At 41.7% G+C, this 23,986-nt stretch overlaps 1 protein-coding gene across 2 annotated transcripts; it reads left to right on the top strand.

Annotated features, from left to right (window-relative positions):
- Window positions 1–15,782: 15,782 nt before the first annotated feature.
- CTLA4 (cytotoxic T-lymphocyte associated protein 4) lies at window positions 15,783–22,907 on the top strand. 2 transcript variants are annotated; one of them, NM_001082685.2, is given in 4 exon segments: window positions 15,888–16,044; window positions 19,577–19,924; window positions 20,332–20,441; window positions 21,729–21,836. In NM_001082685.2, coding segments are annotated over 4 exon segments (672 nt in total). In that variant the 5' UTR covers window positions 15,888–15,935; the 3' UTR covers window positions 21,834–21,836.
- The last annotated feature ends 1,079 nt before the right edge of the window (window positions 22,908–23,986 follow it).

The following is a 23,986-nucleotide window of genomic DNA, read 5'->3' as shown; positions in this document are numbered from 1 at the left end:
GCTCCACGTGCTAAGGAAAGATGAGTCTCTTGTCAGAAAGAGACTGGCATGGTTGGAAGCCTCAAACTACACCCCTATATTTTAAAAAATATACAGGAATCAGAAAATCATTCTAAAATTGTTTAATATTGGGTCTCCCAATTTTCAATCCTTGGTATGCCTAAGGTCATGTCCAATTGATATTACCGAATGTGGGAATTTCTAGGAATCCTCTGGTATCCGATTGTGACAATTTTTATCTCTAACACCTCAGGGACCCCAATCTAAATGAAGGTAATCTGTTTGACCTGCTGAGTGCATCTTGTTTGATTTCCGTAAATTTAGAAACCAATGACACACACTCAAAACATAAAGTCTTCAGCTGATATGAAGCCACTCTTACCTGTCTGCCTGTGAGGCTCAGTGTTGGTTTTTTTTTTTTTTTTTTTTTTTTTTTAATCACAGCCATTAAAGGATCTGAAAATTCTGGTTCTGGGGCAGATGTTTGGCATAGCAGTTAACCCACCAGTTAGGACATCTGTGGTCCCTTACCAGAGTCCTTGGGTTAGATACCAGGCTCCAGTATTGCTTTGGTTTGGCCCAGCCCTGGATGTTGTGGATATTTGGGGAGTGAACCAGCAGATGAAAGCTCTCTCTCTCTCTCTCTCTTTCTCTTTCTCTCTGTGGTGTGTGTGTGTGTGTGTGTGTGTGTGTGAGTGTCTCCACCTCTCAATTTTTTAAAAAGGATTTTTTTATTTATTTGAAAGACAGAGTTATGGAGATGTGGGGAGACAGTGAGAGAGAGAAAATCTTCTACCCACTGATTCAATCCCCAAATGGCCATACCAGCCAGAGCTAGACCGATCTGAAGTCAGGAACAGGAGCTTCTTCTAGGTCTCCCATGTTTGTGCAGGGGCCCAGGTACTTGGGCCATCTTCCATTGCTTTCCTCGGTGCATTAGCAGGGAGCTGGATTGGAAGTAGAGTAGCTGGGTCTTGAACCAGCATCCATATGGGATACTGGCACTGCAGGCAACAGCCTTACCTGCTATGCCACAATGCTGGCCCCTCAAATAAACTTTTTTAAAAACTAAAAAAAAATTCTAAAAACATTTTGGGTCCTATATTCAAGTTTTCAGTGAATTAGGACCCGAATAGCTAAGCCTACATTAAATGAATTTACCACCTTTTTCTAAAACTTTCTCCCCATAATGCATGTTTAATACCTGGTTATACATGTGCCCAAATTCATCAAGATGTATATATTAATTGAATACAGCTTTTTGGTATACCAATTATATATTAAGAAAACATAACTACATTTTACCTCCACTACTATCTTGTTCCTATAGTGTTTACACAATTCTTTTATTTGGCCTGTTCAGTTGACCATATTCAATAATGTTATTTATCTTTGGGGGGAAAGAATGTGTTTCTTAATGTGTATATTATCTTTTGTAGTGTTCTGGCAAAATTAACAGAAGAAATACTTTCAGATTATAATGATGATGATGGGGCAATGACAGTAGAGAAGCTGGGACCAGGGTTGTGGCACAGCAGGTTAGGGTACCATCTGCAACACTGGCACCCCATATCAGAGTGCTGGTTCAAGTCTCAGCTGCTCTGCTTCTAATCCCACTCCCTGCTAATGTGCCTGAGAAAGCAGTGGGAGACAGCCCCCATGTCCCTGGGTCCCTGCCACCCATGTTGGGGACTCAGATAGAGTTCCTGGCTTCTGGCTGTCCTGGCCCAGTCCTGTCTGTTGTGGCCATTTGGGGAGTGAACCAGTAAATGGAAGATATCTCTCTGACGATCCCTCTCTCTCTCTCTCTTCTTTCTGTGTCACTCTGCATTTCAAACAAATCATTAATCTTTCTAAAAAGTAGAGAATCTGATGGTACAGTATGTTGTGCTGGACAAACTGCTCCTTTAGTTGATATTCTAGAAATTGGAGTTCTCATGTAGAACCATCTTGGACTGTGTATCTCTTCAAGAAAGAGCAACTAAATCTATCTTATGTCCTTCAAACTTTTCCAAAAACAGAATACTTATTGATCTTTAAATGTTAAAATGATTTAATGTTTTGTTTATAAAATGCTTTCTATTTTTCTGACCAAAAATACATATATACTCACAAAACAGAAAATATACACATATAAAATGAGAATAAAACTTTTATGTAAAAATTATATACTCACCATTAACATGTTGCTGTAATCATTTACTCACTTGAAAGAGTTACAGAAGGAGAGGGAAGGAGAGAGACCAATCTTTCATTTGTTGGTTTACTCCCCAAGTGGTTGCAATGGCCAGGGCTGGGCTAACCTAAACCAGGAGTCAGGAGCTTCATCTGAGTCTCCCACCTGGATGGCAGGGGCCCAAGCACTTGCCCCATCTTCTGCTACTTTGCCCAGGCCATTAGAGGAGAGCTAGATTGGAAGTTAAGCAGCCAGGACATGAACTGATGCCCAAATGGGATGCTGGCATCACAGGTGGTGGCTTTACCTGCTATGCTACAACACTGGCCCCTTTATATAATTCTGAATACATTTTCACTTTAGTTTTACAAATAGTCTATTTTCTAACTTGCTTCACTTACATATCATGAATGGAAAATATAAATTGAATTAAAAATAATTTAGAGGTGAAAGTTAGAGGTCCTTCTTATTTATTTATTTATTTATTTATTTATTTTTTGACAGGCAGAGTAGACAGTGAGAGAGAGAGAGACAGGGAGAAAGGTCTTCCTTTTGCCGTTGGTTCACCCTCCAATGGCTGCCGCGGCTGGCACGCTGCGGCTGGCGCAACGCGCTGATCCGATGGCAGGAGCCAGGTACTTCTCATGGTCTCCCATGCAGGTGCAGGGCCCAAGCACTTGGGCCATCCTCCACTGCACTCTCTGGCCACAGCAGAGAGCTGGACAAGAAGAGGAGCAACCGGGACAGAATCTGGCGCCCCGACCGGGACTAGAACCCGGTGTGCCAGTGCCGCAAGGCGGAGGATTAGCCTAGTGAGCCACAGCGCCAGCCAGAGGTCCTTCTAAATTGAGTCTCCTTACTTCACAGGTAAGAAAATTAAACTCTACAAAGAATATATAAATAAAATGATTCCATTTAGGTAGCATCAGAGTTGGCCTGTCACTAAAAATTCTTAAATCCCAGGGAAAAACATTATACCTTTTGCATGTTATTTTACTTACACTCTGTATTATAGCTTAATCTGACATGATTAATTGAGATTAGAATTTGTGCAGCCACTGTGGAAGACAGTATGGAGATACCTCAGAAATCTGAATATAGACCTACCATTTGACCCAGCTTTCCCACTGCTGGGAATTTACCCAAATGAAATGAAATCAGCATATGAAAGAGTGATCTGTACCCCCAAGTTCATTGCAGTTCAACTCACAATAGCTAAGATATGGAATCAACCCAGATGTCCATCAACTGAAGACTAGATAAAGAAATTATAGTATATATATATATATACTATAGAATACTGTATGAATGAAATCCTGTCTTTTGCAACAAAATGGATGGAACTGTAAACCATTATACTTAGTGAAATAAGCCAGTTCCCAAAAGACAAATACCATATATTTTCCCTGATCTGTGGTAACTAAAAGAGTACCTAAAAGGTAAATAGGTGTGAAATTGACATTTTGAGACTCAATTGTTTATGGCCTTTGTCTCCACTGTTGAGGAAATTAAAAAACAGATCTTCGTAAAAATTAAGAATGGGAATAAGAGAGGGAGGAGGAATAAGGGTGGGAATGTGGGCAGGAGGGAGGGTAGGGTGGGAAGTAGCACTATGATCCAGAATATGTATATAGGAATTATATGAAATTTGTATACCTTAAATAAAATTAAAAAAAAATTGGGATTAGAGAGCAAAAGGAGTTCTTATCTTCTGCTCATGTATTAGCTTGGCCAAATGGTTGCTGGGAAACACACTGGGAAAGACCAATTAATTCAGAATTTATTGAAAGTATTTTATAGAAAATAATGTGTGAATTTCACTGATTGCTTTTTAAAGTTTCAAACAGGTCTCTTTGCTGGAACAATAGAATTTGAGGCACTGCATGTTGGTGACATCTCAAATAGTGATAAATCTCAAAAAATTATTATATAAACCAATATCAACTGACATATGGTTAAATATAAGTAATAGCTTGGGTTTGGGACTTACAGAAAACATTTGTGCTGCCGTAATTTCAGTTAAAGACTCTCTAAAATGTTCTGACTCTTGTCAATTATAATCCTATTTGTTAACTTTAGCACGAAAGTGACATCGTCCTTGCATTCTTTGTGTAAAAACCTCTAACAGGCCACCTTTGGGAGGTGTTGTGATGGCAAAAGGTTTTTGGAATTTTATCAAAGTTCCACCCACAATCAAAACCAATGTTCTCTTATCTTTGATTAATTCTGTCAGATGGATCAGAATGGCCACTTCTTTGACTACAGGCATATTATATTTCATTTAAGGTTTTGTTGTTCTTCCATTTGCTTCTCATTTCTCTTATTTGTCTCATTTTCATCTTTACTCCTCAAGACAGATCTTGAGGGTTTTATGTTTTTTAGTTTTCTTTGCTACAAGAGATACTGAAATCATGGCATATACTTAGATTACACAAATGGTATTCAGTTACACAGACATATTATGATGCTAATTAAATGAAGAACTGGATATCTGAACAGAGAGCCAGAGAATTTGGGAATGATTTATTTTCTCAAATGAAGACAGTGGTTCCAAATGATAAGAAAAAAAAATTGCAGTTACTCAACAGTATTACTTGGCTACTGAATTTATTCTATAAATCAGGATAATAAATTCCAGGATCAAACACTAAATTTTTAAATATAGTAATTTCCTTTAACCACTTTTTTATATCATGAATTAAAAATTCCTAATAATCTTATTTTTTTCTTAAGCTCATGGTTGTCTGTCTTTTCCAAAGGGTAAAATGCAGAGGAAGCAGTTGACTGAAGTTTCTTGACCTGCTTATTTTTTAAGAGGACAGGAAACAAACATTTCTGGTATATTCTACTTGTCAGCATTTCTTAAACAATGGAACAGAGGTGGCCAACACGGCAAAATTCAGACTTGACGTGTGGCAAGAACTTTATGTGGTCAGACTGACTTTGAATAATATTGAGAAATAAAAACATAAGCAATGCATTCCTAAATAGACAGTGCCATTGCAGTAATATGATCCTATTAGGGGAGTACAGATAACAGGTTGTGTACATGTGCCAGGCAAAACCTAAAGACTTTGGGTTTTAGTTCTAGTGCATTACTCTTATTGCCTTCAGCAGGCCCTGATGTGACCATGTAAGTGCAATGATTTAGTTTCCTACTTATGGATGAAGCCCTGGGCTAGAGATTTAATCCACGACAGAGGGCCTGCTTAGGAAAGCTGCTAAGTGCAATTAGTTCTTCTAAATTATATTTTCCAAAAGCACACTTGATTAATAGAGTTCACTGAAGCACAGTTGTCTAACATGGCCTCCCTCCATCTCATTTAGTTACTGCACACCTGAGTAACCTGTTTGAAAACTGTCCAGGGGAAGGCAGAGCCAAATGATCCATATCTCAGACTCTCATTCTGGCTGCTGGTGGTTTAGTGCAATGTGTGGTTAGAATTACAGATGTTGAGAAACAGAATCTTTTTCCCTGGCCTCAGTACGTTAAGGATGTATCTACCAGTTCATTCTCCTTACATTTGGGAAGGAGAACAGAAAGCCAGAGAAAGGAGTGGAACTCGGCTTCAGATTCTGTTCAGATTGCCTTCAGAGAACAGAACATATGATCAAAATGTAGTGAAAGACTAGTTGTATGCTTTTGAAGATGGTGAATGTCTAAGAGTGTGTCAGTATGAATATATATTAAATATGTATGTTTATATATTATCTATAACACTTTTTTTTTGGTCTGGCAAAGTGTATGTAACATATAATTTAACATTTTAATCATATTAAAGTGTACCATTCGGTGGCATTTAGTACATTCCCAATATCAGGCAAATATCAGCATTTTATCTAGTTTCAGAATGTTCTCATTTCCATCACTTAGTCATCCACCATTCTCCTTCTCCCCAGTCCCTGGGTATCAGCAATCTGCTCTGCTTTATGTCTCTGTGGACGCCTGTCTTGGATATTTCATATAAATAGAAGCACACAATATGAGCTCTGTTGTGCCTGGCCTCCTTCACTCAGCATAATGTTTTCCAGGTTTACCTATGTTGTAGCATGCAATTCCATCACTTGTTATGGCTGAATATTATTTTGTTGTATGGCTAGATCATGGTTTGTCTATCCATTCATCAACTGATGGATGCTGGGATTATTTCACTTTGGATTGTCTGTGATGAGTGCTGCTATGAAGTTTTTAAGAGATTTATCTATTTTATTTATTTGAGAGGCAAAGTTACAGACAGAAAGAGGTAGAGACAGAGAGAGGTCTTCTATCTGCTGGTTTACTCCCCAAATGGCCATGATGGCTGGGTCTAGGCCAGGCCAAAGCCAGAAGCCAGGAGCTTCCTCCAGGTCTCCCACACGGGTGTAGCAGCCCAAGCACTTGGAGCATCTTCTGTTGCCTTCCCAGGCCATAGCAGTGAGCTGGATTGGAAGTGGAGCAGCTGGGACGCAAACCCGCACTGCAGGCTTAACCTACTATGCCACAGCGCCAGCCCCGTGAGATCGTTTTTTAAACTTAAATAAAATCTAACCTGCTGATTTGTATTTGTGGTACTGAAGACCTAGCAGGCTGTTTCGAGTTGCAACCTGACAGGAAATTGCAGCCAGCAGCCATGACAGTTCAGAGGGTTCTTGGAAAGATGCTGAATGATGGCAAAGGCAAAGTGAAAACAGAAACTAGAGTCAAGGGCCCTGGGGTGCTCATCTTGGTTCTGCTGCCTCCAGGCTATGGGTGTGAAGTTAGGCGGAGTGTTTCTCCCCTGGCCATCTGAGAGAGTAGAGCTCACCAGCACTCATTCTAGCTCCGGGAATGCCTGCAACAGGCTCAGCAGATACATCATAGTCCTCACCACCTCAGAGCTTTCCCACCACCACAGCTGCTTCTGCTCACGCTGCAGAGTGCTCAGGGTGCTTCTTCCCATGCCCAGGGTGTGAACACAACAGCTCCCTAGACACTGGGAGCGTGAAGGAGGTCAGGGCCCCCAAATCATTACAATGCTCCAGCTGGCAGCAGGGTCCTACACAACCCAGGGCAGAGTAAGAAGAGAGTGACTGTTTCTGTGACTAAGGAACTGAAGTCGTTCTTGGGAACAGGGCTGGCATTACAGCAGCCGGAAGTGTCACATGAGAAATGGGTTCCACCAAAGATCTGGCACTGCCAACGTCTCTCTCTACAGACAACGTGCAGCTTTTTTGGGGGTAGGTGGCTGAGTGATGTATTTACCATTAACAAAAACATTTGAGTCACACTCAAAGGTTTCCTCCTCCTTGCACTAAGGCAAGAAAATATTAGTGACTTGTAAAGTTTCCTTTTTTGGTGAAATGGAAGTGGTTCTAGGTAATCTGTACTTGTTCTAAATGGGAGTCAGGTATACTCTGAGTGTACCATTCATGTGGGGTGAATTGGCTGCAAATGTGGGACTATTTATCCTTTCTTTGTGTCTGTTTCTCCTTTTTTGTTTTAAAGATTTATTCATTATTTTGAAAGTCAGAGTCACAGAGAGAGAGAGAGAGAAAGAGAGAGAGATCTTCCTATCTGTTGGCTCATTCTCCACATGGCCACAACAGCCACAAGAGCCACAAGGTCTCCCACATGGATATGGGGGCCCAAGGACTTGGGCCATCTTCCACTGCTTTCCCAAGCCACAGCAGAGAGCTGGATCGGAAGTGGAGCAGCTGGGACTTGAACTTGAGCCCATATGGGATGCTTGTACTGCAGGTGGCGGCTTTACCTGCTATGCCACAGCACCAGCCCCCCATTTCTCCATGATGATGAGGGAGTAAGCTCTAAATGTATGACCTAGAGCAAGTCCATTGGCATCAGTTTTCCAATTTGTAAAATGACAGGGTTGCCTATTTTAAAAGTATCTATTGACTTTTGAGAAAGTCACTTACTGGGGCCGGCGCCGTGGCTCACTTGGTTAATCCTCTGCCTGTGGCGCCGGCATCCCATATGGGCACCGGTTCTAGTCCCGGTTGCTCCTCTTCCAGTCCAGCTCTCTGCTGTGGCCCGGGAGGGCAGTGGAAGATGGCCCAAATCCTTGGGCCCTACACCCACATGGGAGACCAGGAAGAAGCACCTGGCTCCTGGCTTCAGATCGGCGCAGCACCAGCCGTGGCAGCCATTTGGGAAGTGAACCAATGGAAGGAAGACCTTTCTCTCTGTCTCTCTGTCTCTCTCTCTCTTTCTCTCTCTCTCACTATCTATATCTCTACCTGTCAAATAAATAAAAAATAAATAAATAAAAAAAGAGAAAGTCACTTACTTAAATTTATCCATTGTTGGTTGTGTTGTAACAGGGCTGAAGGATTGAGAGAAAAACATACAACAATTTTAGTTTTAGGAGTGAGAAGTTAGGAGATTGGGACAGTCAGAGTTGATAATGGCTATAACTGGAAATCCAGAAACAGACCATCATCCATAAATGGGAAAAGATATTGGAAAAGATTTTATCCTATAAAGCAAGGAGCTTGGGCAACTAGAACACAGATTCTTCCAGGACATTGCTATGTGACTGCAGTTGACATTGCTTTCTTATTCAGAATACTTGTTTTTATTTTTATATAAGTAGAGCTCTGACAGGCAAGAAATAAACTGAAGCAAGCTCTGCAGGGCATTAATACTTTGCTTCACTAACAACCCTTTCTACTTTATCACCAGCCCAGGACAACGGGAAGATCATCAGGAATCTACTCTATGTCCCCATTTGAGGACTGCCCAAAAGCCCACAGCTCAGACGCAGCCATTTTTACCTGATGTTAGGATGTGGATTAAAGTTCCTTTGGGACTGAAAATTAATCTATTACATTTACTGAAGTGGGTTCTTGCCCAGCCCATATTTTCACCCTTTAATGGTAATGAAGCTGACATTTCTTTCCAGTCACTTTGCATATCATTTCCTTTCTCTTTAACTCTCTTTCGAAGTGAGATGATTGATAGATTATTCTTCAGCAATCACTTACTTTGGTTGATGATTTTCTTTTTCCTTTGAAGTTGATTTTGAAAGGAGCTGTATGGTGATGAGCTAATTAGTACAAAAACACAGAGACTATAACCTTAATTGGCATGATTATAGGCTCAACGTCACGGGATGTCCTGAAACTGCACGCTATGCAAATATTAGATTTTTCATTCTTCCCATTACATCTGAAACCATCAAGCAAAGGATGTTTTGCAGAATATACCACAGTCAATGCCAGGTGCACATCTTTTAACAAAAGTTGGTTTTTTGAGTGTGCTTATTGGGGAAAGGCTAGGAAGAAAGGGTTTAGAAATGAGAAAAAAAGTCCAAAATCTGAAAAATTGCATTAAGGGCAGATGAGCTTTAAAACTTGAGAAATTTCACAATTAATTGAAACAACCCGTGTACCCCTCCCAGACGATATCTTATCTGGAATTCTGAAGACACTTCACTGTAGGTACTACTGTGAATTATGCAAATCGTGAGAGGCCTTTCAAATCCACTACCACTGGGAGTCCTATAAAAGCAATCTGGGTTTTACTCAGGCTGTTGGGATATAGAAAGATAGTATGTGAATGAAATCACAGTGTATCTCAGAGTCCTCATTTTAGCCAATTTTTTTCCTTTCCTCTACCATCAACCTTTTTAAAGAACTGGAGTGGTGAAAGTAAGTAATAAAATTAATTTTCCCTTTCCTAATATAAATTGCAAATATCCAAAAATGTGGCATTTTCAGACATCTGAATATGCACCACTGAATAACTGATAGCTCACACTAGATGAAATCTAGAGTTGGGAGTTTTCAGACTCACACATGTGAAACAACAGTAAGCTATTTGGTTCTGGATACTGATGGAAACAAGGCTGGGCAGAGATTCAGCAGGCATATGAGTATTCAAATAGTTACTACCTGATTTTAACAGTGCATCATCCATTTACTACAGATTACAGCAAGAGAAGGATTTAACAGCTGAAGTTTGAAATCCTCAGCTTCTCTGTTTAATATATAAACTAACATTTACTGGGTGTTTAGTATATTACAGGCACAGCGTTCACCGATGTATTGGCATAGTTCATTGAATCATTATAATAACACCGCAAAATAGCTACCATAGTCAGCCATATAAAGGTGCTTCAAAAAGTTCATGGAAGGGTGGTGTTGGCATTGCAGTTAAGGCTCTGCTTAGGACACCCACATCCCATACTGGTTTGGCTCTTCTACTTCCAATGCACCTTCCTGCTAATGTGCACCCCAGGAGGTAGCAGACGATGGCTCAGGCATTTGGGTCCCTGCTACCCAGATGGGAGACTGGGATTAAGTTTCAGTCTCCGGACTTTGGCCTAGTCCAGCCTTGGCTACTGCCAGCATTTGGGGAGTGAACCAGCAGACGAGATAGCTTGCTCACTCTCTCTCTCTACCCTCCCCCCCTTCCTTTCTCTCCCCCACTCTATTTTTCCAATCAATCAATCAATCAATCAATCTTTAAAACAATCAAGTCCTACTCTTCTCACTATTCTGGAGACTGGGAAGTCCAAGGCCGAGGGGCTGCATCTTTTGTGTGCCTTCTTGCTGGGGGGGCCTCTGTTCAGAGACGGGAGGTCGCACAGGGCGTCACATGATGAGAGGAGCACCTATAGGAGACTAGCTTTTATAACAGAACTGCTCTTGAGATAATGCATTCTACTATTCCACTGATCCTCGGATGGATGCATCCACTCACAAAGGCAGAGCCCTTGTTACCTAATCACCTCTTAAAGGTCCCACTTGAGGCCGGTGCCGTGGCTCACTAGGTTAATCCTCTGCCTGCGGCTCCAGCACCCCAGGTTCTAGTCCCGGTTGGGGTGCCGGGTACTATTCCTGGTTGCTCCTCTTCCAGTCCAGCTCTCTGCTGTGGCCCGGGAAGGCAGTGGAGGATGACCCAAGTGCTTGGGTCCCTGCACCCACATGAGAGACCAGGAGGAAGCACCTGGCTCCTGGCTTTGGATCAGTGCATCTCCGACCATAGCGGCCATTTGGGGAGTGAACTCTCTGTCTATAACTCTACCTGTCAAATAAAAAAAAAAAAAAAAAAAAAAAAAAAAAGAAGGAAAAAAAAAAAAGGTCCCACTTGATCCTACCTCTTTTTTAATTTCATTTTTCCTTTATTTATTTTATTTGCAAGACAGAGACATGGGGGTGGGGTGGGGGACAGAGAGAGAAAGAGAGAATGAATATGAATGAATCTGGCTCACTGCTCAAATGCCTAGAAGCCAGGAAATCAATCCTGTACTGCCATGTGGGTGGTTGACCCCAACAACCTGAGCCTTAACCTGCTGCCTCCTCCCAAGGTGGACGTTAATAGGAAGTTGGGACTCAAACACAGGAACTTAGGGGATGGGTGTGTTCCAGGTGGCATCCTAACTGCTACACCAAACACCTGTTCCTGATCCCACCTCTTAATACCTCACAATGGGGATTAGGTTGCCCCGTGAGATTTTGTGAGGGGCATTCAAAGCCTAACAGCAGCCCTAGGACTGAAAGGATAGAGAAAGGAAAAGAGTGTTATCAGATCTCAGTGAGAACTGGTATCGTAGAATGGTGGTGGTGGGGGTATTTATAATGGCAGTACTTGTGGAGAGGTATTATGGCTACTAGATTTGGAGCCTCGAATCTGGGAGAAGGAAAGAAAGCAATACCCTGACTTCCATCCCTGTGCTTTCTGATTTGCTGCTGATCCAGCTAAGCCCTCCCAGAAGTCACCATTCCAGGGAATGCAGGAGAGGTTGTCTAAGGGGCTGTGTCTCCCAAGAGAACATGGGTGTGAGGATAAGTGATGTAGAACAACCTTGAGCAAGTCAATTTCCCTCCCTAAATTTCCATTTGCTGATCTGTGGAATGGTGCCACCATAGTAATAACTGGCCTTATTGTTTTCACTTCCAACTTTTTCTTTTTAGATGCTTCAAACTTCAAAGAATTTGTAATAGTACCATACACACTCAATATTCTTCACTAGTTTCACCAACTGTTGACATTTTGTCACTGTTGCTTTATTCTTTTCCTCTTTCTTTACTAACACAAATATACGCATAATTTTTTCCTTAGCCATTTGAGAATTATTTGCTGACATCCTGAGATTTAAACTCTGAATATTTAAGTATCACTTGAAAAACCAAGGCCATTTTTCTATAGAACTCCAATCAATAATCACACTCAGGAAATCTGACATTAAGACTTAGGTTTTCCTCACTGTCTCAATGTGCCTTTTTTTTCTAGTCAGGAGTACACATTGGCTCTCATTGTCATATCTCCTTCTTCTTTAATGTAGAATGGCTTTCCTGGCTTTTCCTTGTTTACTCTTTGGTGATTTTAATACTTCTTGAAGAATCGTAGCAAATTTCTCAGAATATGGATTTGTCTGATTATTTCTTCATGATTGATTCAGTTTAGGCAATTTTGGCACTAAGACTACAGAAGTGTTTTTCCTTCTCAATTCACGGTATCTGGAAGTGCATGATATCAGCATACTCCCTGTGGGTGATCTTCAGTTGGATTACTTGTTTAAGGAAGTATCTTCTAGACTTATCAATTATCTTTTCATTTTTATAATTATCAAGTAAACTGTGGGGTGACTTACAGGAATATGTATTTTTTTCACCAGCATTCTTTCACCCAGTGGCTTTTACAATCATTGAATTTTCTTGTGATGACAGAAATAGTTTCATAAAAGCATAATTTCATAAAAGAACCTGGTGAGACCTCCTTGAAAGTTCCTATTATAATCCTCCTATCTTCTTGTGTTAACCTGTTTTCATTGATTTGACAAATGTTTCTGGACTGCTCAATTGGTGCCTTGGCCTGGGAGATTTTCATGAGTGGCATCATGGTGGCATAAAAAAAATGCCTTCAGATGCTATCCCTCTCCTGTGCTCCAGATTCCTACTAGCTACTGCTTTCAGGTGTCTCCACACTAATGTCCATGGCTACTATAAACTCAGCATGTCCACATGGGAGTCTACATCTTTGCTTCCTGACCTGCCTGCCCTTCCAATTCTTTTATTTCCGGTAAATTGCATTTGTCTTCTAGGTGACACTGAAAAAAAAAAAAAAAAAAAGGACTCCTATTTATTTTTTGAGTGGCCAACCATCATAATGCAGATTTTATGCACATTACATGCATTCATTATATCAATCCTTGCAATAACCTTGAGAATCAGATGCCATTATCTAGAGGATATTAAGTTCTCAGCACCAGGTCAACAGTTCGCAAGTCTTCATTTTAGGATCCAAATCCAGTGGCTTCAAATCCATAAAGCTTTGCCTGAGTGTAGTGATTAAGAGTATCACTGGCTTGAAATCTTGGCTCTAGTACTAACTTTGCCTTAGTTTTATCCCTTATAAAATGGGAAAAATAATAACCCCTGCCTTATAGGATTGTTGGGAGACTTGAATAAGATGAAACTTGACAAACCTTTGAACAGTTCTTGGAAGCACAACACTATCTCCCAAGCCACAAATTTGGTGTCATTCTAATCTGCCTCCATGTGCTGATTGTGGAGTGGGTCCTTAGGGTCTTTGTCTCTACAACTGTCATTACCTTATTCTAGACCATGGACAGGCAAACTGTGGCTGGACAAATCCAGCTTCCACCTGTTTTTGCAAATGAAGTTTTATTCAAACCTAGTCATAACCATTTGTTTTATAATCTATTGCTGTTTTCACCCTAAAGTGGTATTATTGAGTAGGGTCAATAAAGATTTGTTAGTCTACAAATCCAAATGTATTTATTATCTGACCTTCCACAGAAAAAAACTTTCCAATTCCTGATGCCTGGGGTATTATAATAGTCTCTGTCCAGGTTTTCCTGGTTATATCTTGTCCCTCATTGAACCCATGCTCCCCAGTCTTTTTTTTTTTCTGTGTAAGGAGGAATTTCCATCAAAAGTGAACTCATGTCGATCTCCTCCTTATGCTTCGCTGGCCCTCACTGGTAAGAGCATCAGCTTCCACCTGCTGCTGAAACCCAGACTAGCCTCCTCTGGCCATAATGAGCTTCTCATGTCCTTTTTAAAAACCCTTGACACACACTGTTCTTTCTGTCTGAATATCCACCCCTTGCTCTTGTACTCAATAATAATCCCAAGTTTCCCTTCTTCTGAGAAGGTTGAACCAGGGGCTCTGTTCCCCCGTGGCTTCAAATAAACTTCTATCCCAGCATTTATCTCACTCTATCAGGATCAAGGGGTTATCTGTCTGTCCTTGCCACTTTTGTGGACTCCTCTGAGAGGCAGGAACATATGTTTTTCATTTTTTAAAACCCTCCAGTGCCCAGTCTGAGATCTGTACCATAGTAAGTGCCCATTAGGCAGTTATTGCCTGCTGAGCTGTGGGCTGAGGGTCTCTGTAAGGTGCTATACGGCAGCTCAGGGGAGGCTCCCTGGAGAAGCTGACAACTTAGTTCAGTCCTGGAAGAGAAGGACAAGAAAGATAAAATGAGATAACGGGAGGAAAAAGGCAGTAGGAAGTCTGGGTAAAGGTGGTAAGACCTGAGAGAGGCACGTTAGAGAAATGACAAAAAGGAGCACATGAAGGAGTGCTGAAGACAGGCTGCAAAGGGAAGCCTAGGGCCACATCCGCAGAGCCTCCTTTGCTGTGCTGAGATGCATGGACAAAGGGATACCAGGAGGGACTGGAGTAGGCAAACACTACTCTCTGCTCACATTCCTGACACGTCAGCGCTCTAGAAGCGTTTTAAGGCATCACTTATGTTTTTGTCTCGTCCTCATTAACTCCCAAGTACACAGAATTCCTGATATAATATAGATTCTCAACAAATATTTCCTTCATTGTTTGAACACTCTCCAGATTGAAGAAATTCCTTGAGGTTTAGTGTTCTTTTATTGAATAAACATTCATCCCATCTATAGCTTCCATAAATTTAAGAACTCTAATCATCTTTAACTGTAGCTTTTGGAGTTTTCTGTCTCAAAATTTTCTATTAGGAGACAAATATGTCTTCTTATGGAAGTTTTGACTCTCTTGGATCATTTTGGCTGACTTTTCCTGGACCATCTCCAACTCTGTTTTGTCTTTGTTGAGTTGAGTCTTTTTAAGAATGTTTGCTTCTTTCCTAATCTGCGAAGCCAGATGCAAATTTTCTTGCTCATTTTTTTTCGGTTTATTTATTGGAATTTTTGTGTTTCCTTTCAACAAAATGCTGAATGAATTAGCAGAAATAAACTGTTCTTTGTAAAGCATGCCAAGGGACCCTTAGAAGCATGGTGCCTCAGAACACAGAACTTTTAATAATGATGTCCATGGATTAATTTTGTCTTTAGCCCAAGGGATCAGAGAGCTGGCAGTTCAGCTGTTTTGGGGATGTCAACAAAATGAATTGGGTGGGTAAAGATGCCCAGACATTTGGATAAAACTGAGATCTAGGGGGACCCCTGTACTCCAGGAAATTCTCCAAGTCTCCACTTAGTTATCCAGATCTTCAAAATGAACACGAATCTTCAGTTTCAAATTGAGTACATTTTCCATCCATGGATTGGCTTGTTTTGTTCAGTTTTACTTTGAGTGTTTGAGGTTGTCTTTTCGACGTAACAGCTAAACCCACGGCTTCCTTTCTCGTAAAACCAAAACAAAAAGGCTTTCTATTCAGGTACCTTCTGTGTGTGCACATGTGTAGTACCTATCTGGGATCAAAGCCGACTATATAAAGTCCTTGGTTCTGTGTGGGTTCAAACACATTTCAAAGCTTCAGGATCCTGAAAGGTTTCGCTCTGCTTCCTGAAGACCCAATACGGCGCCCATAAAGCCATGGCTTGCCTTGGATTCCAGAGGCAGGGGACTCAGCTGGATCTGGCTTCCAGGACTTGGTCCTGCGCTGCCCTGTTTTCTCTTCTCTTCCTCCCGGTCTTCTCTAAAGGTGAGTGAGACTCTTGGAGCATGAAGGTGGAGGAGGTGTTTCTCCCACCTGGGTTTCATTTCTTTCAGCAGTCAAGGACAGTGATTTAGAGGATGCCAGAAATTAAAGGTAAGACTCCAGTCTCCTAGCTTGGGTGACTGTCTTCCAAGGCAAGCAGGGAGCAGCTGGCAGCAGTAAATGCGTGGAGACCTAGCTCACTGCACAGTGCTAGGTATTTAGCAGCAGTATAATGAATATGTGTGAGTTGGATTGGGAGACACAGGCAATTTCAGACACTTTAATAAAACTGGAAGCAAACACTGTAAAGGTAAGAGATTTAAAAGGGAAAAGACATCTGCAGTCCTGAATAATAATTTTGATCCTGATATCAAGATTTTACTTTTAAAAACATTGATTTACAGAAATCATAGAAAGAGTTCCTTTCCTATACAGTTCAAGGTTTTAACATCCTCTAATTCATTTTATAAATGAATAAGCCAGCTTGCTTAAAATTTAAGGAAATCATGCTATAAACACCTTTTAAAGCTAATTCAAGGTTCTGAAGGACCCTTAATCAGTTCTAAAAGCAAGTTAGCCAATTATTTTTAAAATGAAGTAGCTTGAAATTGCAAAACAAAAAGGAAAGAAGCTATTAGTCTTGCTGGCACAAAGTACTTAATTGCTGCCTGGCCATGTGGATTTCAGATGTAGATGCCCAGTTTTCAAAGGAAATAAGACTCTTTAGAGTTCTTACCTGATTTGTGACTGACCCAGTTTAAAATACTAAGCATTCCCACTGAATTGCCACCTTATCGCTCTCTAGACCTTCTGGATTAGGGAACCATGTGGTTTTTATGAAGTAAATAGATGCTCAAAAGATATTTGATGATACAAATTTTACTGGAGAAGTAACATTCTCATACAACTTATTCTACATGTTTTAAACATGCAAAGATTAAATACCTGTAGAAGTATTCAGATTTCCTTTTTAGCCAATTTATTTCAACTGTTAACTAGGAATCTCCCACAGTGGATTCCTGGAAAATCGAGTGTGACTAATCTAGTGTGGCACATGCAGGCTGACCGAGAGGATAGGAAATTTGGGTTTCCTTAGAGTCTATACAAGAAGATTATTTATTAGAGAGAGGTTGGGGTGGGGGGGGAGACAGAGATCCTATCAACTGGTTCACTTCCCAAATGCCTTTAATAGCTGGATCTTGGCCAGGGCCAGGAACTCAATTCAAGCCTCCTTTGTGGGTGAAAGGAATCCAATTACTTGAGCCTCCATTGCTGCCTCATAGGGCCTGTGTTAGCAGGAAGGTGGAATCAAGAGCTGGAGCTGAGTATTATACCCAGAAACTGATGTGAATGTGGGCATCTTAACTGATGTCTTAACTATTAGGTTGAATGTCCATCTCCAATAAAGATTATATCCTGCCCATCTGACATGAAGCCACTGATCAGGCAGGGTATAACTACAGCTCCCCAGAGTTTATGAGCAGGAGGCAGAAGATGGGGAAGGTAGGACTAGCTCACAGAAGCTTTAATATGGGGCAGAAGCTGATTTAGTTACGCAACGGAGTCATCACAGTGCAAAGGATGCTCAGAGGGCTCCTCTGACAGTAGAAACGAGGGTTGGCAAAGGAGACTGCTGTCTACCCTGCCAGAGCTGCTGGAATAATCATGGCAATGGCAGATGCTGCCTGGTGTAAGTGCGTGGTAGAAAGGACTAATGTCCTTTGTTTAGGATGATATATAGGCAGGAAAAGGAGCCCTTTAAACTCAGACTGGAGGGATGCCTTGGGATTGAATATGGAGGGCACTGGATATTATTTATTTCATTTGTCTTTCTAATCAATGCTAGTGAAGTGTCAAAGAGTTTTAACAGATGAATAAATCATTTAATTCATGTTTTGGGTGTGACTTGGAAGGCTGACCAGAGAGGGGCCAGGTTAGTTACAGGAAGATCATTTAAAGTGAAGCCATAGTTTTGTAGATGATGTAAACTCTTTGTATGGAGAACAGGTCTCCTTATCCTGTGGAAGTCAAAAGGAAAAGAAAGAACAAAGGAGGATAAGAGTGTTCATGAGAAGGAGACAAGGAGGGCGGAAGAGGCGGTGGTGGCGGTGCAAGGGGAAGCCCACAGAAGTTAACAGCAGGGTTGCCTCAACCTAGAGAGGAAACGACCTGGTGCCCTCAGCTCTGTGGCTTCCCTCATCTAACAGTATCTCCCACTGGAGAGGGCCTAGCTGGCACAGTGAGCCTCGGCTCAGCTGCTCTTTGGTGACAGAGGTACAGGGCCAGCAGAGGTTGCTGAGGTGTGCTTAGAGAAAAGGCAAGATTCTGTACCCAACTTCTAGAATTTCCTCCATTACTCACTGTAGTTCTTGAATATAGTTCCTGTAGTTCTATCATAGTCTTAGAATATCAGGGTTGGGGCCGGCGCCGCGGCTCACTAGGCTAATCCTCCGCCTTGTGGCGCTGGCACACCGGGTTCTAGTCCCAGTCGGGGCGCCGGATTCTGTCCCAGTTGCCCCTCTTCCAGGCCAGCTCTCTGCTGTGGCCAGGGAGTGCAGTGGAGGACGGCCCAAGTGCTTGGGCCCTGCACCCCATGGGAGACCAGGAGAAGCACCTGGCTCCTGCCATCAGATCAGTGCGGTGCGCCGGCCACAGCGGCCATTGGAGGGTGAACCAACGGCAAAAGGAAGACCTTTCTCTCTCTCTCTCTCACTGTCCACTCTGGCTGTCAAAAACAAAACAAAACAAAACAAAACAGAATATCAGGGTTGGAAAGCCCTTTGATAATCAGCTGATCTAATCTCTCACTGTATGTGAGAAAAATAAAGGCCACAGGGGAGCACGGTTTGCCCAAAATCATATATTTGATCAAAGAACCAGAACAAGGCCTCTGTTTGTCACATCAGCGTTCTTCCTGCCATAACCAGTAATCTTCAAGAAACTAATTCCCAGGGCCAGCGTTGTGGCACAGCAGGTTAAGCCTCTGCCTGTAACAGTGGCATCTAATACGGGAGTGCCAGTTCAAATGCTAGCTACTTCACTTCTGATCTAGCGCCCTGCTGATGCACCTGGGAAAGCAGCAGAAGATAGCCCCAATACTTGGGATCCTACCATCCACATGAGAGACACAGATGAAATTCCAGGCTCTTGGCTTTGGCCTGGCCCAGCCCCAGATGTTGCAGCCATTGGAGAGTAAACCAGTGGATGGAAGATCTGTCTCTCTCTCTCTCTCTCTCTCTGATACTCTGCCTTTCAAATAAACACCAATAAATATTTTTAAGGAAACTATTTACCAACAGGGAAACATATTTATGGACAGCAGCTGAAAGATACTGAGATGGAGGGGAAGCTGGGATGGGTGGAGAGGTGAAGGGGTAAAAGAGGATGATAGGTTTGCTGAAGGGAGGGGGAGGGCTTTAAGGAGAATCTGGAGAGTGCTCATCAAAGGTAAACCTTCCCCAGTTGAAGGTTTTGCTTGTGTCTGGCCACAAATGAGCACAAGTTCACTGAGTTCCCTTTGGCTTTTTCATGTTAGCACTGCATGTGTCCCAGCCTGCAGTGGTTCTGGCCAGCAGCCGAGGTGTCGCCAGCTTTGTGTGTGAGTATGCATCTTCTCACAAAGCCACCGAGGTCCGGGTGACAGTGCTGCGGCAGGCCAACAGCCAGATGACTGAAGTATGCGCCATGACGTACACCGTGGAGAATGAGTTGACCTTCATTGATGATTCTACCTGCACTGGCATCTCCCATGGAAACAAAGTGAACCTGACCATCCAAGGGCTGAGTGCCATGGACACGGGGCTCTACATCTGCAAGGTGGAGCTCATGTATCCACCACCGTACTATGTGGGCATGGGCAATGGAACCCAGATTTATGTCATTGGTGAGCAAAGCCATTTCTCTTAATTGATACATTTTGCATTTTTTTTGCATGAAAACAGTTTTGTTCCTTAGTTTGACATGGTGTAATTTTAAGACTATGGAAATTTTCTATAACTTCTTTACCACCTAGTAGTCTTGCTTATCATGGATGGCAACCTAAACAGCATTGTGACTATAAGATAAAGTGAGTTCTTCTGGCAGGTTTGGGAACTCACCTGGAGTGTTAGCCTGCATGAAGTTTGGCCTCGTTCCTTCCATATGACACTCCTATGGAAGTAGTCTCAGCCAGACTTATCTTTGGGCTACCAATATAATTTAGGGGAAGAGTCAATTACCAACTGATGGGGCATGAAGGCCCTAGGATTTAATGAAGGTTTACAGGGAGGCTCTGCTTTGTCTTTTGTGCAGATCCAGAACCATGTCCAGATTCTGACTTCCTCCTCTGGATCCTTGCAGCCATTAGTTCGGGGTTGTTTTTTTACAGCTTCCTCATCACAGCTGTTTCTTTGAGCAAAATGGTGAGTGTGTTGCTGACAATGCCCCATGTTTATTGGGAATGCCTTTAGTAGCATCAGTTGACCAAACGATGGTTTTCAGCTTAGTTTTCTTGAGACAAAGCAATAAATGAAGAGGAGGAAGGACAGTAGTAAAGAACACACTAGACCCCTAGGTATTGACTTTTGAGGTTTCAGGATGACTAATACTTTAGTTGAATGTGTTTGGCATTGAATGTTTGTGTGCTCCTGAACAGGGTTTCAGTTTGAGTAAGCATTTGAACAACATGGGGCAGCTGTCTTGTTCTTTGTCTGCATGATGACTGAACTTAAGTTAATAACCCTTGAAACACTGGGATAGGCTGGGCAAAATACTGTTAGAGAGGTCCACCTGGATAGATTTGGTTCTCTTAAATGTCCCGCTACTTCACCTAGAAACCATTGCTTTTGCGCTCTGGCTTCCCTATCTAAGCTGTCACTGCCCGCATGACACCTGTTCCTTTTATGCAATCTTCTTGATGAGGGTATCTTGCCTTCCCCTCCTGCTCATTAAATGAAAGACCTAGATTTTATTTACTGCCATTTTTGGTGGTGGAAAAGGCAGAGGTATGGAATCAGGGTGCCTGTTAGAATTTCTTTCTGACAGTCTCTCTCAGTCAACCCTGGCTAAGGCTGGCTTTGCCACTGTAAACTCACCCCACCCCCATTTCCTCCCTGGCCTTCTCCTCCTCCTCTATACCTCTCTGTCTCTCTCACATGCATAAAGACACGTTCTCTAGTATGAGCCTCCTCTTAGTCTGACAATGATGTTATATTGCTGTAGGTTCTTCCTACTTTGTTACCTAAACAGAGGCTAGTAGACTAGACTTCAATTTACTGAGGTGATAAATACTTGGAACTACTGTAGACAGAGAAAAAGTGGTAAAGAAAATATGAAGGGTGCTGATGAGAAATACAGCTCTCAAACAAAATAGCAAATGTTTATTATACCATCAACCTTGGTCCCTCACAGACAAGATCCAGTCAAGTAACACAGGCATTCTAAATGAGTGTTCTTTGGGAAGTTTTCTCCAATTCTCTTTCATCTATCTTCTAGTCAGGGAAAATGACAGCTATTTTACATCAAAATCATGGAGCAATTTATCTAAAATGCAGTTAATAGCTGAATCAAGAAAGCATCCTGGGGTTTATAATTGTTTGCTATGAACATTCATTTTCAAAGGGGGACCGCAACAATATTTGTTGGGCCCTATTCTACTTAGGCTTCTGTACTCTTCCATAATAATGACTGTTTCTTCTTGTCTTTGACAGCTAAAGAAAAGAAGCCCTCTCACAACAGGGGTCTATGTGAAAATGCCCCCAACAGAGCCCGAGTGTGAAAAGCAATTCCAGCCTTATTTTATTCCTATTAATTGAGAGGCGATTTATGAAGAAGAAAGACCATGTTCCAATTTCCAAGAGCTGAGGCAATTGTAACTTTTTGGCAATCCAGCTATTTTTATTTGTTTGTGTATTTTGGGGCAATTCATCCCTCTTTAATATAAAGATGGATGCAGAATCCAAATTAAGCATGCTAAAATTTAAAGCAAAGGAGCAGGAAAGCAGAGTTCAGTCATGTCTGATCTAGTTTTATTAAAACATCACTTGGGAGCAAAATGAGGATGCAGCATTACAATGTAAGTTCAAGTCAATAAGTTAAGGAATGGCACAGTTCAAAGAAAAAGCAGAAGGGAGTGAGGGAGAAGACTATGTTGTCCACACCTTGTTTTTGACGTGTGAGACATTTACAGCTGAAATGATCTTTTCGAGTTAAATTTTGTCATGTTATTTTTCTTAACAAAAATATAAATACATGAAGACTTTAAAAATACTCACATGGCTGTTTTGGCCTGTGATTGCAAAGGTTGTATTGTACCAATATGTTTTTTTTTTTTTAATCTGATAGTATTGTGCATGGGGGTCACATGTGCTTTTGCGTATTTGCTGATCGTCTGAATACAAACACTATATGGCAGTGTCTTCCCATTGCGGATTCTAGGAAAGTTTTGTGGAGGCGCTCAGGACACTAATACATGAGGTAGAATACAAGGTCACTTGCTAACTTGTTCGTAAACTGGAGGAGGTCACTGGAATACTCAACTGTACTGAAACATAATTTAAATTGACACAGCTTTGGGCTGTTATGCCAGCTCCTTCCATTGGTTTGCAAGGAAGCCCATACTGGTATTATCTGTTCAACAGAACACTGTGGTCAAGACGATGGCTCAATCCAAGAGACTTGTAAGTGGAACCAAATAGGAAGCTCCAGTTCCATGGGCTCGATTCCTTACACACACATGGTTAGTGTCATGGACGGAAGAAAGCAGCAGGTGGCAGAATGTGTGCATGGTTTCTGAAAACACTGTTGGTGTTTTTTAACTCAATATTTTCCGTGAAAATGCAACAACGTGTATAATATTTTTAATTAAATAAAAATCGGTGGTGGTCATATATCAGATATATCTTTATGATCCTTGTGTTTGAGTTTGTTTTTGATTGATTTACTCAGTAGTTGGTAGAGTCTCCAATATCAGAAATACTGGAGACAAACAGGAAAAACACAAAATAATGCTTCATGAATCAGCTATACCCCAGCCCGTTACCTACATGCCATTCTTGGAAAGAAGACATCCTCCTTCCTTCTAATTTCTTCACAACTGTTAGAGACATAATGTGAGTTCACATAGATGTGGCAGTCCCTTATAATCACGTGGCAAGCTGTTTAGCACCTCCTCTTTCTTACAGCTTTCTCAGCTCAATAGGCACAGCTACTAGGGTTGCCATGGCAACCCTGAGGTTGTCAGCTGCACCCCTAGCAGCCATTGTGGTCTGCCTTTGTGGCAAATGGAGGTTTTCCTTGCGGTTTCCAAATGGACTGTGTCGCAAATGTGGGGAAAACACACCTGTGGTCCTAGGTTGCTATCAGCTGATAAACCTGGGCTTGGCCCACTGAGCTTCTTGATTTTTGGTTTACCAATTGATAACTTCAGCCTGCTTGGTTTCCACTTAAGGTTTTATATTCTTGCACTCAACATCCTGTTATTATCTTGGGTAGTGATTCTCAGTGTGGTCATGGACCACCTGTAACTGAATCCACTAGGTAATTTATTAAAAACAATGATTCAAGGGCTTAACCCCAGGTACACTGATACAAAATATTTGGATGGTAAGGCTATGAATTTATACTTTCAAGAGGCTTCCTAGTGTTCATGTATCCATCAAGTTTAGAGAATTGATGCTTGGACAACTCACTCTCTCTCAATCTCTCTTTTCCTTGCTCTGCTCTTTATCTTTCTTTGTTTCTCCAGCAGGTCCAACAAGCAAATGAGACAGCAAAATCTAATCATTCCATAAATGAGTAGGTCTTTCTAAATAAGATAATGGTTATTACTTAGAATGAGCTCCTACTATGTGGAAGACAATGCTGCTTGCTCTGTTGGCCTTTCTTGGCAGCTGGGAAGAAATGCACAATTTGGTAGCCCCTGTGTAGAATGCGATCCCATTTCCATTCCTGCAAATGTCTTCAGAGA

The sequence above is a fragment of the Oryctolagus cuniculus genome, chromosome 3, assembly GCF_964237555.1.
Source record: "Oryctolagus cuniculus chromosome 3, mOryCun1.1, whole genome shotgun sequence".
In the NCBI taxonomy this organism is placed as follows: Eukaryota; Metazoa; Chordata; class Mammalia; order Lagomorpha; family Leporidae; genus Oryctolagus; species Oryctolagus cuniculus.
This window is presented reverse-complemented; position numbering and strand designations above follow the sequence as displayed.

Bases quoted from the DNA above. Each gene is read 5' to 3' on its own strand.
- CTLA4 (XM_008258924.4), top strand. From the start codon at position 15,936: ATGGCTTGCCTTGGATTCCAGAGGCAGGGGACTCAGCTGGATCTGGCT. The intron at 16,045-19,576 runs GTGAGTGAGACT...TTTTCATGTTAG, and splicing joins CCTCCCGGTCTTCTCTAAAG to CACTGCATGTGTCCCAGCCT. The intron at 19,925-21,728 runs GTGAGCAAAGCC...TGTCTTTGACAG, and splicing joins AACCCAGATTTATGTCATTG to CTAAAGAAAAGAAGCCCTCT.